This window comes from Bos javanicus, chromosome 3 (genome assembly GCF_032452875.1).
Source record: "Bos javanicus breed banteng chromosome 3, ARS-OSU_banteng_1.0, whole genome shotgun sequence".
NCBI lineage: Eukaryota > Metazoa > Chordata > Mammalia > Artiodactyla > Bovidae > Bos > Bos javanicus.
Genome location: NC_083870.1, coordinates 43,213,443 through 43,228,452, shown reverse-complemented (window position 1 = coordinate 43,228,452; position 15,010 = coordinate 43,213,443). Strand labels below are relative to the sequence as shown.

Below are 15,010 nucleotides of genomic sequence, written 5' to 3'. Positions count from 1 at the left end.
TTCAGACTGGATTAAACAAAATATATTATTGAAATTGATGTCATTTATTTCTTTTTACTTTAGTATGGGTATGTAAAAATTAAAATTACACATGTGGCTCTCTATTGCATTATATTTCTGTTGGAAAACTATGATCTAGATTACATTTTTGTGACTGTATATAGTTGATGATTACAGATTGTTTTATATAATTTTTACTTTGAAATGTCAGTAGTTCCCAGCCACTTAGAGTTGTTCGGGCATATGTTGAATGTTCTCCTGGTAATGGTCATTCATTCATTCATACAACAGCCACAGCATAGTAATGTGTGCAATACTGTACTAGACTCTGGGCATACAGCATAAAGAACACATTCTCTGTCCTTAGGAAGCTTGTGATCTTGTGCTGGTTGTGCAGATGGGATTCAGTTCGGTGGTTGGAACAGTGCTCAGATGACCTTTGAGATCCTTTCTAACCCACTGCTCTGCAGATATTTGCCTACCTTGTAGCTACTTGCTATCCAGAGGATTTGCAGAGAATCATAGAATCAAGACATATAAAGGAGGCATTTCTGTTATTTCTTAGTCCATTTGCTATAGCTCTTTTTTATTCTTTAATGGAATCTCCACATTGTAAACCATGCAACTCTGTTTTTCATTTTTTTCTTCAAACAACTTCATTACCAGAAACGTTTTCTTACTATTTTGTGTAAATATGTTCTTTCATCTCTGGTTTCATCTGCTTATTATTACCATTTGCAGGGTTGCTTCATTCTGAGTGATTTCTTAGATTCACAGGTTGCAGGCAGTGGTGTGCTGGTAAACCAGCTCTTTAAGTAAAGAGCATTTGCTGATTTCTGTGGTGTAAATATTCCCACCAAGGCTGATTTGGGCTCTCAAAATTTTTGATTATCTAACAGTTGACTCTTGAGAGTCTGTAAAAAGATAGCTCTAGGACAATCAAGTCCTTCCTCTTTGTCTTTGTGGATGTTGATTCTGGTTTTCTTTAATTTTGCTGCTACTACTTCTCTGTAAAATAAATGTAAAAATATGAAAATAAGTAAAAATCCCAGTTGTTTCATCTATTAAAATATTCATACATTTAGTTTTTTATTCAGCAAATATTTATTGACTGCCAGGGATTTTTTATGATAACTTCATAATAGTTTTATGGTTCAGTTGACTATTATGCCAGAAGTCACATTTAGAAAGATAGAATTGCCGAGGTGGATAGAATGTGGATGGTCAAGCATGAGGCTGAGCTGAATTTGTATTTGGATGTCTCTAGATTGGTCCTAATGTTAGTCTTCTGTATTGGGGGTTATAGACCCATGATTTCTTCTTCAGCAAAGCTGAATGATTAGAAGTCCTGGGTGTTTGGGGTATTACCTCCTCCTGAATAAAGAGCATCCTTGTGTTTACCTGTTTAAGTGAGTAATGCAATTTATGGTATAACTGTCATGGTAGATAAGGGTTAGAGCCGTAGTTTTCCCAGGCAGCATAGGACGTGCAAGCTTTTTTCTGTGGTTGATCTCTGTAGGCTTTCAGTGGTCCTTTGTGAGGAAGGTGGAAAAACACGTGTCCTCTTATTCAACTCAGGAACTATTTGGCTCAATAAATATAAATGAATGCATGAATGATTGAGTAAAAAAGCAAATCAGGAGTTAAATAAACAAATGGGAACCATAACTGCAACAAAAACTGTGGGAGTATAAAACTTTGTAGCACATTGGTATAGTGATTTAAATCCTAAAAGCTCCCTATAACCTCTCTAAAGTATCTGGTTTAAAATAAAAGTGTGTTTAATACCACTTGACAAAAGAAAACTACTTTGAACATCATTGCTTTTAGCTTTTTTCAATCAATACTCTTTGACAAAGAGAACAGAGGATGATATCAACGGACAAAAGAATTTTGGGTTAATGCAAAGAAAGCTCTTCTTGTTAATGAGAATTGAAGTGTTAGGCCCTTGAGATAGCAAAAGTGGCTGTAGGATATTATACAACATTTTCTTGGGATGATCTCCCAAGCTTCTTTAATTTAAACACTTACTGACAAACATTTATTGTTTGTTTCATACCAGGCACTGTAATAGGTACTAAGGAGACAATTAGGGAGTAATAAACATATAGATGGCTGTCTTCTACGTGACTCTTATATATTGAGAGGCAGAGAATCAAATGAACACATCAGGATATAATGTCAAACTGTAGTTAAGTCCAGTGGGGGAAAAAATGTTGGGGACCTGATCTAGCCAGAGAGTGGGGCTGGAGGTTTTTCCTCCTGAGACAAGTGATCTATGAACTGGGAGCTGAAGGGTGAGTAGGGTAACCTAGGCACAGGCGATTGGAGAACATGTGACCTGAGAAGCAAAGGTTCTGTGGTGGGAGCTGAGTGCCTCTCCAAGGAGCTCAGGGAAGGGCATTGTGATGGGCTCAGAGAGCGAGAAGGGAGAGTGAAATGAGGGAGAGACCGGAGGGGCAGGCAGGGCCGGGTATCACAGGCCTTGCATCTATTTTAGGATTTGAACCTTCCCTTCAGAGAGCAGTGGGAATCAGTGAAGGGTGACAGCAGAAGAGTAACAGGAGCAGACTTGCCTTTTCAAGCTATCACTCTGGCTGCCGTGAAGAATACTCAATAGAAAGGCAAGGAGTGGACATGGGGAGGCTCTTGTCTGCATGAGAGGTACTGCCTGAGAGTTAGCAGAACTGAGGAGAAGTAAGTGCATTCAAGAGATGCTTAGGAGGGAAAAGCAATAAGGCAGAGCACAGTAGAATATGGAAATGAGACAGATGGAAGGACTTCTGGGTGCTAGCTTGAGTGATTATGGAAGCTGTATCTTTTACTGAATTAGGGTTGGAGGGCCAGGGTATTGTTGTTACTATTTTGGGGTGGGGGCATATTCAAGAGATTCTTCTTACACAGTGAGACCCCATGGACTGTAGCCCACCAGACTCCTCCATCCGTGGAATTCTCCAGGCAAGAGTACTGGAGTGGGTTGCCATTTCCTTCTCCAGGGGATCTTCCCAACCCAGGGATGGGACTCGGGTCTCCTGCATTGTAGGTAGATTCTTTACCAGAATCTGAGATTGTGAGCTCAGATTCTGAGCCACCAGAAAAGCCCATAAGATACCTTAAGACGCCCAAATGGAAACGTCATGTATGTGGTTGGCTGTACCATTTTGGAGTTTTAAGGAATCAGTGCTAGAGAGAAGCTCTTAAAGCTTATTGGCAGGTAGATGGTAACTTATGTCAATGAGTTTGTATAGGGCAGTGATCCTCAAAATGTGGTCCCTCCTACCAGAAGCACTGATAGCGCCTGGAAACTTGTTAGAAGTGCACAGTCTCAACCCCTTCCCCAGACCTGCTGAATCTCGGATGGGGTCCAGCATTCTGTGTTCTAAGAAACCATACTGGCAGTGCTGATGCTGATGACATTAAAGTTGAGAGTGCCCAGGCTTGGGAGAAAGTATGAAATATGAAGAATCTGAGTCTGGAGTTGAACCTTGAGGAGATGGAAAGTGAAGGGTGACTTTGCACAGGACATTGGGATGGAGTAGTGTTGAGAGGGATAGAATCCAGAAACAATGAAGAGAATATTCAGAGGGAATTACCTGTTCCTGACATTTTAATGGTAAATAAAATGATGCTTGCAGAATGTTCCCTGGATTTAGAATAAGCAAATCCAGAGAGACAGAAGTAGATTAGTGATTGTCAGGGATGGAAAGGGGAGGGAGAAGGAATGAAGAGTTATTACAAATGGGTGTAGTTTCTTTCTGGGGTGACAGAAATGGTTTGAAATTAGTGGTGTGAATTGTTGTTCAGCCACTCAGTTGTGTCCGACTCTTTGCAATCCCATGGACTGCAGCATGCCAGGCTTCCCTGTTCTTCACCATCTCCTGGAGTTTGCTCAAACTTATATCCATCAACAATCTCATACTCTGTTGTTCCCTTCTCCTTCTGCCTTCTATCTTTCCCAGCATCAGGGTCTTTTCTAATGAGTCAGTTCTTCCCATCAGGTGGCCAAAGTGTTGGAGCTTCAGCTTTAGCATCAGTCCTTCCAATGAATATTCAGGGTTGATTTCCTTTAGGATTGACTGGTTTGATCTCGTTGCAGTGCAGGGACTCTCAAGAGTCTACTCCAACACCACAGTTCAAAAGAATCAATTGTTCAGCGCTCAGCCTTCCTTATTGAATTGTGACTGTACTGAAACTGTGATTTGTGACTATACTAAAAATCACATTACGAAAACACTGAAAATCACTAAGTTGTGTACTTTAGAAAGGCTAAAATGATTAGTTTTATTTCATTACAAGAATTTCACCTGGGTTTAGCAGTAAGGAGGTCACTGGTGACCTTAGTGAGACATGTTCTTGGCATGGATGAGGGTAGAAACAGAGTTGGTTAAGATGTGAGAGAAGAGAAAGTGGTAGCAGTGAGATGAGTAATTTTTCAGAGAAGTCTTACTTTAAAGAGGAAGCCAAAGAGAGGGTAGTGGTTGAAGTCAAGAAAATTTTTTATTTTAAAAATGGTAGGAACCTGAAAAATGTTAAAATTCTATTGGGAGGGGTCCAAGAGAGAGATATAGAAAGGAAAGAAATCATCCATTGTGTTGAATAATTATGCAGTTTCAGAGTGGGAAGAACTTTTGAGTTTACTAAAGCCTGATGTATTCCTAAACTTCACCTCCATTTCACACAACAATGTAGGTGGAAAATATTCCTTGCAAGTCATCTTCCAATTCAAACTTGAACGTTGTGTGGGTCAGGTATCTTGCTGCCTTCTAGGACCAACCATTTTATTTTTAGATGCTGGTGACTACATCGGGTGGTTGAGAAAACTCAACAGGAAAGATTTATTTATAAAATGGGAGATAATATGACTTGTAGACACAATGGGGGAGGAGACATTGGGACCTATTGAGAGAGTAGCATTGAAACATATTTATTACCATATATAAAATTAGATAACCTGGGGAAATTTGATGTATGATGCAGGGAGCTCAAATCAGGTGCTCTGTGACAACTAGAGGGGATGAGGTGGGAGGTGGGAGAGAGGTTCCAGAAGGTGGGGACATATGTATACGTATGGCTGATTCATGTTAGTGTATAGCAGAAACCAACGCAATATTGTAAAGCAATTATTCTCTGATTAAAAATAAGTATATTTAAATAAAAAATATTTCTTTTATCAAGTAAAATCTTTCAGCTTCTTAAGGGTACTTTCCAACTTATTTTAGCCCTTCATCCTCACTGCCTGAAGAACCCAGTGCCGTCACTTCCTGAACCTTTTGTGAATTATCTGGTATTGATTGGGTCGATGCTGATTTTTCCACTGTTACCTTAGTATTCAGTTTTCTTAGTCTTCTAAATTACTGTCACGCATTTATCTGATTTCCAGCTTTCAGAATTTTCTTGATGTTGTCTGCTCTCATCTCCCTGACCTTGTTGGATTCCATGTTAAAAAGCCCTTTAGAATTCTCCTTCTGGTGGGGTTTTGGTAGATACGTGTATTTATTGTCACCTTTATCATTTTCTCTCTCTTTTTCCCACAGAGAATGTGTAACATGTCTCTGTGTCCCTTCACTTTTATGGTTGCTCTCCTTTGACTGCGTATGTGCCAGGTGCCATTAATAAGCCATTTTTCTCTTGCCTAGTTACGAGGGCAGCTTTCTGCCTTCATGAGGATTAAATGTGTTAATGTGTCTAAATTACCCAGCATAGTAAGTTTTGGTAAAAAAGGTATGTCATCAACTTCCCCCAGTCCTGAGGATGTGACTTAATTTTATTGCATCCTTATTATATTAAATGTCTGCCTGTCTTTCTAGCTTGCTGTGACTGCCTTCTATCCTAATTTCGTCAGATGGCCTATTAACTCTCCCTTCACTCTCAAGTCTACATGTTTGATCACCACATCACTAGAGTTGTCTTTTCAGTTGTTGGTAGAGACTGGCTGTGCTAGGACAAGAGATATCATCATAATCTCACCATGCTTTGCAGACAGTAAGAAAGACTGGATTTGGAGCTTGTCTGATAACCTATATTTGTGCATTTGTTTAGCTGAGTCTAGGTGGGAAGGTATACTTGAAGAAGTAAGGGGCACCTTCAATTCTTATAATTTCTTCTATCTTTTTTAAATGCTGAGCTTTTCTTTTCTTTACCAAAGCAGTAGTTTTTGATCTAGTGTTTGTGGAGAGAATTCAGAGGATCAGTGAATTTAGATGACAAAAATTCTTTATTTTCACTAACCTTATAAGATAATGTGCGTGTGTTCAGTTGCTCAATCGTGTCCAGCTCTTTGTGACCCCATGAACCACCTGCCAGGCTCTTTTGTTTGTGGGATTTTCTGGGCGAGAATATTCGAATGGATTGCCATTTCCTCCTCCAGGGGATCTTCCTGTCCCAGGGATTGAATGCCGGTGTCTCCTGCATTGGCAGGTGGATTCTTTACCACTGAACCACCTGGGAAGTCCCAATTTATAAGACTAAATTCAACAACTGGGTTGGCTGAAAAGTTTGTTTGGATTTTTCTGTAAGATAATTTTTCCAAAAGATGTAACAGCAGTAAAACCTGAACAAACTTTTTGGTAACTCAATATAAATGTTGTAAATAATAAACTATAGTAGTATTAGCAATTCAAGTGACTTTTTCACAATAGAAACTATAGACATTTTAATATCCCATTACAGCTGTTGTGTATATCTTAAGATATTTATGTTCACTCCTTTAAAACTATAATCAGACCTACTACTAATATGTTAAGAATGGTATTGTACATAATTAAGTATTGTATTATATATTTGTTTTTGTTATGTTTTGATAACTTTACATTTAATTACATTTGTCTTTTATCAGTTCTATGTATTTTATTCATTTGAAAACATTCTGAAAAGAGGGATCCACAGGCTTCATGAGAATGCTGTAGGGGTCCATGACAAACAAAAGGTTCTGAACCTTGTCCTAAAAAGACACATTCCTACAAAGGAATGTGTTGTTATTTATATAAATTAGTATTTTTTCTTAGATCCATAGCTACTACTTTCACTAGCTTAATCCATTAAAATTTGCTTCTTAATATATGATTTATGTCTTTACAAGATATTTGAAAAGGGGGCTCTTTTTTTTTTTCCCTATGTGTTCAGATAGCATTGAAAAAGAACTCTTTAAATCAGCTTGAAATACCTAGAATAACCCTTCCTTAACATAGGTTAACTTTGAAGTTTCAGGACTTTAACATTTCTGTTAGGCTGCCTTGCTTAAGATAACCTACTGTTTTTAAATTAGGTTATCAGGATGCTGAAACTCAGTGATGTTGATGTTGCATTTCAGTTCGCGGCTTAGCAGCCATCGGTTCAAGTTTCCTTGACTGGTTGTGATACAAGACTTAGTTCTATGTTAATTATGTGTTAAAACCTTAAAGAGTCATTTTCTCCCCATGAAGTGTCTTCTGTGGTGTTCCCCGCTGGGCCCCCCACTTTGTGTGGTACATTTGACTTTGTGATTGGCAGGTGCCTGACAGCTCTGTTCATTCAGGTCAGCAGTGGAGGCTGGGCCAAGCTACTGAGAGCCTTGAGGTCAAGTTTCTTGCCTTGGACACCTTGGAACATTGTTAGTGTTAAAGCTCCAATGCCAGTTCTGCTAACTGACCTGAACTTGATACTAGAGTTTTATGTTGCCTAAAGAAGGCCTGCTAAGTTGCTCTAAAAACTTAAATAAAGGATGAAGCACTCAGTTTTCGATGCAGTAGGTCTCCACTTTTCCTAGAACCCGAGAGGAGATTGTTTGGAAGCAGGATGGCATTTTCCTTAGCATTTTTTGTGGGGATGAAGGTGGGGGTAGGGGAGCAGAATGGAAGTGGTGGCATTTAATCTGTGAAAGTAACTGCCAGGTTTTATTGACCTGAATACATTGTCCCCCTTAAACTTTTATGTTTGTATTTGCCATATGGGCTTTCCTGATGGCTCAGATGGTAAAGAATCTGCTTGTAATGCAGGAGACTCAGGTTTGATTCCTGAGTTGGGAAGATCTCCTGGAGAAGGGAATGGCTACCCAGTCCAGTATTCTTGCCTGGAGAATCCCCATGGACAGAGGAGCCTGGTGGGCTACAGTCCATAGGGTTGCAGAGAGTCAGACACAACTGAATGACTTTCACTTTCACCACTTTGCCGTATTCCTGCCAGATGGTTATTTCTCTTTCTGATTACCTCTCATGATGATGCATGTTTTACTTAATGAAACACTCATTGTTGATAATAGTCATAATACTTATTGAGTGGTTCCTTTGTGCTAGGCACTATAGGAAGGACATTATTTTTTTTAATGAAATCCAACAACAGTTCTGTGAATATTAAATTAGTAACTTCATTTCACAAATCAGGAAAGCAAAACAGATAGAGGTAAAATTGGCTTGAGCTCCCAGCCAATATGTGGCAGAGTTGGAATTTGAAGGCAGTCTGATCACAGAGCTCTGGTTCCTAAATCTGCTCTCTCTTAACTCAGCTTGTTGGATTCAAGCAATTTCAGAAGCGCTTGAGTTAAGCTGTAGGAGTAGTTAACTAGTAGGATCTGATGTGTTATATAAGTTTACCATGTTGACAGCTGTGAAACCAAACAAGCATGTATCCAACTGACATATTATTTTGAGTATTCAAAATGCATGTCTTTAATGTTACTTTTCTTTTGTCTTCATAGGGATGCTTCCTTTGGAAATTGCACTTACAATCTCACCATCCTTGACTGTTTGCAGGGAATCAGAAAGGTAATAACAATTTCCTTGCTGTAGCTGCCATCGTAATTTAACGATATGAAAAAGGAGTGGAGTTGCTATCTTTGTTGTTGGAGAGAAGGGAGAGGGGATAGTAAGAAGGTGGCTTTCTACTTGAACGATGGTTGATCTGCAAAATACAGACCACAGGGCCAACAGGGGAGGTGTTCTGGGGGATAACTCTTCTTATAGACGCGGAAGGGGTCTCCCTTTCTCATTTAAACTATTTGTGTTAGCATTTCTACCTGCTGCCATTGCCGTGACCTTGCTCTGTCACCTGCTCAGCTTCCTTATCAAGCTAGATCTTGGTGTGAGAGAGGCAGGAAGTCATCTAAGCCACAACTCTCCTCTGTCAGTGTGGAGAACATTCCCACCTTGCTTTTCTCATTGGATAGTATTACATACCCAGGAAGTAGTCAGCAGGTTAGATATTATTATCTCACTTTTACAGAAGAGGAAACAACCCCAGAGAGGTTAAGTCACTCTCAGGGCCACAGGGAGTTATTAGGGCTTCTTCTAACTCAGATTTCCATATCAGTCTGGAGTTCCTTCTAGTATCTTATCTGGGTATGTCATAAACCCATGGTTGTCCCAGTGTGGGAACTTGTGCAGAGATGCAGATGCTCAGACCTCATCCAATAGCAACTGGACCATGAACTCTGGGAGCGGTGCCCTGCTGTCTGTGTGATCTGACGCATCTAAAGTTTACAGCCATAGTTATGGAGTTATTTATATACGTTGTGGAGAAGTTAATCCAAAAGATTGTTGAGAACTTTGGAATATGTTTTAGCAACATTGATTTACAGTCTGAGTCATGCATGTTATGCTGTGAATTCTAAAGAAGCTTCAGAGTACATCATTCCATCTCGAACATACAGCCATGACTTTTACCAGCCAGGAATGTATGTATTTCATAACCCATTGGCAAGGGTCATCGTGTAAATATAGTATCAGTAGTGAGCTTTGTTCTAGATTCTTTTCTCTGATGCAGTATAACATTGCTTTTGCCTTATTTTAAGTTGAGAAAATTGCTATGGTAAAATATGCTACTTGTTTTCCGTATGTTTGTTTTTGACTTTGTTATTTCATTTTAAAATGAACTTAAACTCTGTAAAACTTTAAAATGGTTTTCAAACATTTTTCGTTTCACTTAAAAACTATCAAGATAACCTAGCCTATCTCCTGCGAATAACATCACCAAACCACACTTCCAATAACACAAGAACCCTTATGTATATTTCACCCAGTATACAATCCAGAATTGTAGCATTTAAAAAATATGACTCAATGGAAAAGGGTAATTTATTTATGGTCACTATTATTATTATTGCTTATCCTGCCATCTGGTACAAGCTGTTTCTTTTATAATACATATGAAATTGAAGAAGAGTTCACACTGGAGTATCCCTCCTGTTGTTATGGTAACTGATAACTTGATACAGACATTTATGACATCCTTGCTCATGTAAAAGGAGGACATGACTTTGTTCATTAATAAGGTCTTCTGTAAATTTCTTGTTTCATTAAATGCTGGGGTTTATTTTACCCAAATGTAAATGAGATTTAGAGGATCTGATTGATTGTTCAACATGTCTCTAAGTAACTGGGACACATTGCCTCTCTGAACGCTCTCATATGGGGCTTCCCAGATGGCGCAGTTGTAAAGAATCTGCCTGCCAATGCAGGAGACTCAAGAAACACAGGTTTGATCCTGGGTCAGGAAGATCCTCTGGGGTAAGGTGGGCTACAGTCCAGGGGATCGAAAAGAGTTGGGCATGATCGAGCGTGTGCACACGCCCACACACACACACACTCTCAGACTATTTTTGTGGCAGTGAGTACTGTATCTCCTATGAAGGTAGAGTATGTCCACATTTTTGCCTTTTTAGAAAGCATATCTTTCTGATTTTGATGTATTGGCATCATTATAAGCACAGGTTGTATATGTGTGAACTACACATAGAGGCATACACAAACACAAACACTCTTTAAAAAAAGAGGAAGCAAAGTGGTAGTTCAGGGCATGTATTCTCACTGTTTTGTCTGGAATGGTACATGAAGATGAAGTAAGTTGCTTTGTTTAAAGGTGAAATAATTGAGATAGGTTGTTCTGCTTGTCCTGTAGAGGTTGTCTGAACCAGTGTTGTCAGAGTCACTTAGGAAGGCATTTAAAAAACGATGATCCCACCCTCAAAAAACCTGATTTCATAGTTCTGCGATGGGGCCCAGGGGTCTGTATTTTAAATATAAATTACCTGAAGTGCAGGTGTTCTACATTTTGGAAAACACCGGTCTCTAAGGTATTTTCAAAGATAGATGTACTAAACTTGGCTTAAGAGATTCTTGTATTTTTAATGACTTGATCATGTAACTTTTAAAAGTAACTGATTTTGTATTCTAAGGTAATTTGTATAGCTTCATGACTTATAAAACAAAAGACACCTCTTCAAAATATTATGTCTGAATAAGCCAGATACTTTTAAATTCTAAATCATTGGTTATAAAAAGAAGTATGAAAATTTTCTTTGTTGTTAAAAGATCAATTCTTCCTTCTAAATTGTAAGAATAGTCAAGTACATTTTTACTCTTTCAAAAACTAACACTGTAAAACAAATTCTCTCATTGTAGACTTTAGGAACAAATAAGGGCCTATTAAGTAAAAACTCCCTTTTTACCAAATATCTCATTAATGATAAAAAGGAAAAAAACCTGAGAATAACTGATTTTTCTTCCAGCTGAAAATTTAATCACAATTATATATTCTGTTATAGTTAGGTATGAATTAATTGCACAGTTCCCAATAGGTTTTAACTATACATTTATAGTATGATCCATTTTATATATATGAATAATTTTAATTAAAAACTAATGTATATTAGAACTCAAGAAGCATATTGTGTGGGACATATTTTCATATTTTTCTAAGTGTTTAGTCCCAAAGACAGCCCCAAAGCAAAATTATGTATGTTAAGATGGTTTCTAGATATGTATTACGAATTGAAAGTTTCAAATTTTCTCCTTCAGGTCAGGCAGAATCATTTGTGAGCAGGAATTCCAGAAATGCCTAGAAGTCGTTATCAATTTCACATGAAAAACTAATTCAAATTCTGCTTTTAGGGATTACAACATGGATTTTTTGACTTTGAGACATTTGATGTGGATGAATATGAACATTATGAGGTTTGTACATTTTAATTTTTTGGAAGCTATAATTTCACATTGATTAAATTGTTCTTTTATTCCTAGCACTCAGGTATTACAAATTGATTGACTGCTAAATAAAAGCATTCTGCAGTTTTCTATAGTTGTCAGCTTCATCCTTTCAGCTTTGATTATTGCCTTTGAACTGGGAGTTATCAAAATTTTAGTTTAGGAAAATACCATGTCTCTCTATATTCTTTCATCAAACCTTTATTGACAGTTACTTTGAACCTTTAGTTTATAAGAAAAAACAATTTAAAAGTATAATTTGGTAGTAAAATCATGTTACTTTTATTTAAAAATCTGGGTTTTGATTAAAACAAAACCAGATTTGTGCCTTGTAATATTTTTGACTGTGTATATCTTGATTTGAAAGGTGGCTGAATGTACTCAGTTCTGAGAGTTGGTTGAATTTTTTTTTTTACCATGGGATCATAACAAAGGGTTCCCCTAGTGGCTCAGCCATAAAGAATCTGCTTGCAATTTGTGAGATGCAAAAGAGGGGTTGGGAAGATCCCCTGGAGGAAGAAATAGCAATCCACTTTAGTATTCTTGCCTGAAAAATACCACGGACAGAGAAGACTGGCAGGCTACAGTCCATGCAGTTGCAAAGAGTCTAACAGGACTGAGTGACTAAACACAGACACACACACTATTACAAAGTTTTTGAATAGTTATCTTGCCTGCTCAGCAAGGCAGTTTAGGCAAAGGCTGTCCAAGTTACATTGTGCTATAAGGAGGTGTTAGGAAAGAGCACTTCCAGGTTAGTAGAGGAGTCTTCAGTTCAGTTCACTTCAGTTACTCAGTTGTGTCTGACTCTTTGTGACCATATGAACTGTAGCACTCCAGGCCGCCCTGTCCATCACCAACTCCTGGAGTTTACCCAAACTCATGTCCATTGAATCAGTGATGCCATCCAACCATCTCATCCTCTGTCGTCCCCTTCTCCTCCCACCTTGAATCTTTTGCAGCATGAGGGTCTTTTCAAATGAGTCAGCTCTTTGCATTGGGTGGCCAAAGTATTGGAGCTTCAGCTTCAACATCAGTCCTTCCAATGAACATCCAGGACTGATCTCCTTTAGGATGGACTGGTTGGATCTCCTTGCAGTCCAAGGGACTCTCAAGAGTCTTCGCCAACACCACAGTTCAAAAGCATCAGTTCTTCAGCATTCAGCTTTCTTTAGAGTCCAACTCTCACATCCATACATGACCACTGGAAAAACCATAGCCTTGACTAGACAGACCTTTGTTGGCAAAGTAATGTCTCTACTTTTTAATAGGTTGTCTAGGTTGGTCATAACTTTCATGGCTGCAATCACCATCTGCAGTGATTTTGGAGCCCAAAAGAATAAAGTCAGCCACTGTTTACACTGTTTCCCATCTATTTACCATGAAGTGATGGGACTGGATGCCACGATCTTCGTTTTCTGAATGTTGAGCTTTAAGCCAACTTTCTCACTCTCCTCTTTGACTTTCATGAAGAGGCTCTTTAGTTCTTCTTCACTTTCTGCCATAAGGGTGGTGTCATCTGCATATCTGAGGTTATTGATATTTCTCCTGGCAATCTTGATCAAGCTTGTGCTTCATCCAGCCCAGCGTTTCTCATGATGTACTCTGCATATAAGTTAAATAAACAGGGTGACAATATACAGCCTTGACGTACTCCTTTTCCTATTTGGAACCAGTCGGTTGTTCCATGTCCAGTTCTAACTGTTGCTTCCTGACCTGCATACAGATTTCTCAAGAGGCAGGTCTGGTGGTCTGGTATTCCCATCTCTTTCAGAATTTTCCCCAGTTTATTGTGATCCACACAGTTAAAGGATTTGGCATAGTCAATAAAGCAGAAATAGATGTTTTTCTGGGACTCTCTTCCTTTTTCCATGATCCAGCAGATGTTGGCAATTTGATCTCTGGTTCCTCTGCCTTTTCTAAAACCAGCTTGAACATCTGGAAGTTCACAGCTCACGTATTGCTGAAGCCTGGCTTGGAGAATTTTGAGCATTATTTTACTAGCGTGTGAGATGAGTGCAATTGTGCAATAGTTTGAGCATTCTTTGGCAGTGCCTTTCTTTGGGATTGGAATGAAAACTGACCTTTTCCAATCCTGTGGCCACTGCTGAGTTTTCCAAATTTGCTGACATATTGAGTGCAGCACTTTCACAGTATCATCTTTTAGGATTTGAAATAGCTCAACTGGAATTCCATCACCTCCACTAGCTTTGTTTGTAGTGATGCTTCCTAAGGCCCACTTGACCTCGCATTCCAGGATGTCTGGCTCTAGGTGAGTGATCACACCATCATGATTATCTGGGTCATGAAGATCTTTTTTGTACAGTTCTTCTGTGTATTCTTGCCACCTCTTCTTAATATCTTCTGCTTCTGTTAGGTCCCTACCATTTCTGTCCTTTATGGAGCCCATCTATGCATGAAATGTTCCGTTGGTATCTTTAATTTTCTTGAAGAGATCTCTAGTCTTTCCCATTCTGTTGTTTTCCTCTATTTCTTTGCATTGATTGCTGAAGAAGGCTTTCTTATCTCTCCTTGCTATTCTTTGGAACTCTGCATTCAGATGCTTATATCTTTCCTTTTTTCCTTTGCTTTTCGCTTCTCTTCTTTTCATAGCTATTTGTAAGGCTTCCTCAGACAGCCATTTTGCTTTTTTGCATTTCTTTTTCTTGGGGATGGTCTTGATCCCTGTCTCCTGTACAGTGTCATGAACCTTCATCCATAGTTCATCAGGCACTCTGTCTATCAGATCTAGTCCCTTAAATCTATTTCTCACTTCCACTGTATAATCATAAAGGATTTGATTTAGGGTATACCTGTATGGTCTAGTGGTTCTCCCCACTTTCTTCAAATTAAGTCTGAATTTGGCAATAAGGTGTTCATGATCTGAGCCACAGTCAGCTCCCAGTCTTGTTTTTGCTGACTGTATAGAGCTTCTCCATCTTTGGCTGCAGAGAATATAATCAGTATGCTTTCAGTGTTGACCATCTGGTGATGTTCATGTGTAGAGTCTTCTCTTGTGTTGTTGGAAGAGGGTGTTTGCTATGACCAGTGTGTTC

General features: G+C 38.8%; 1 protein-coding gene across 8 annotated transcripts in view; it reads left to right on the top strand.

Moving 5' to 3' along the window:
* CDC14A (cell division cycle 14A) overlaps nt 1-15,010 on the top strand; it is a 178,345-nt gene that overhangs the window by 86,482 nt on the left and 76,853 nt on the right. For all 8 annotated transcript variants that reach the window (XM_061411054.1, XM_061411049.1, XM_061411050.1 and 5 more), the window contains 2 exons: nt 8,672-8,738; nt 11,862-11,924. In XM_061411054.1, the coding sequence (XP_061267038.1) occupies nt 8,672-8,738; nt 11,862-11,924 (130 nt within the window). The remainder of the gene's footprint in view (nt 1-8,671; nt 8,739-11,861; nt 11,925-15,010) is intronic.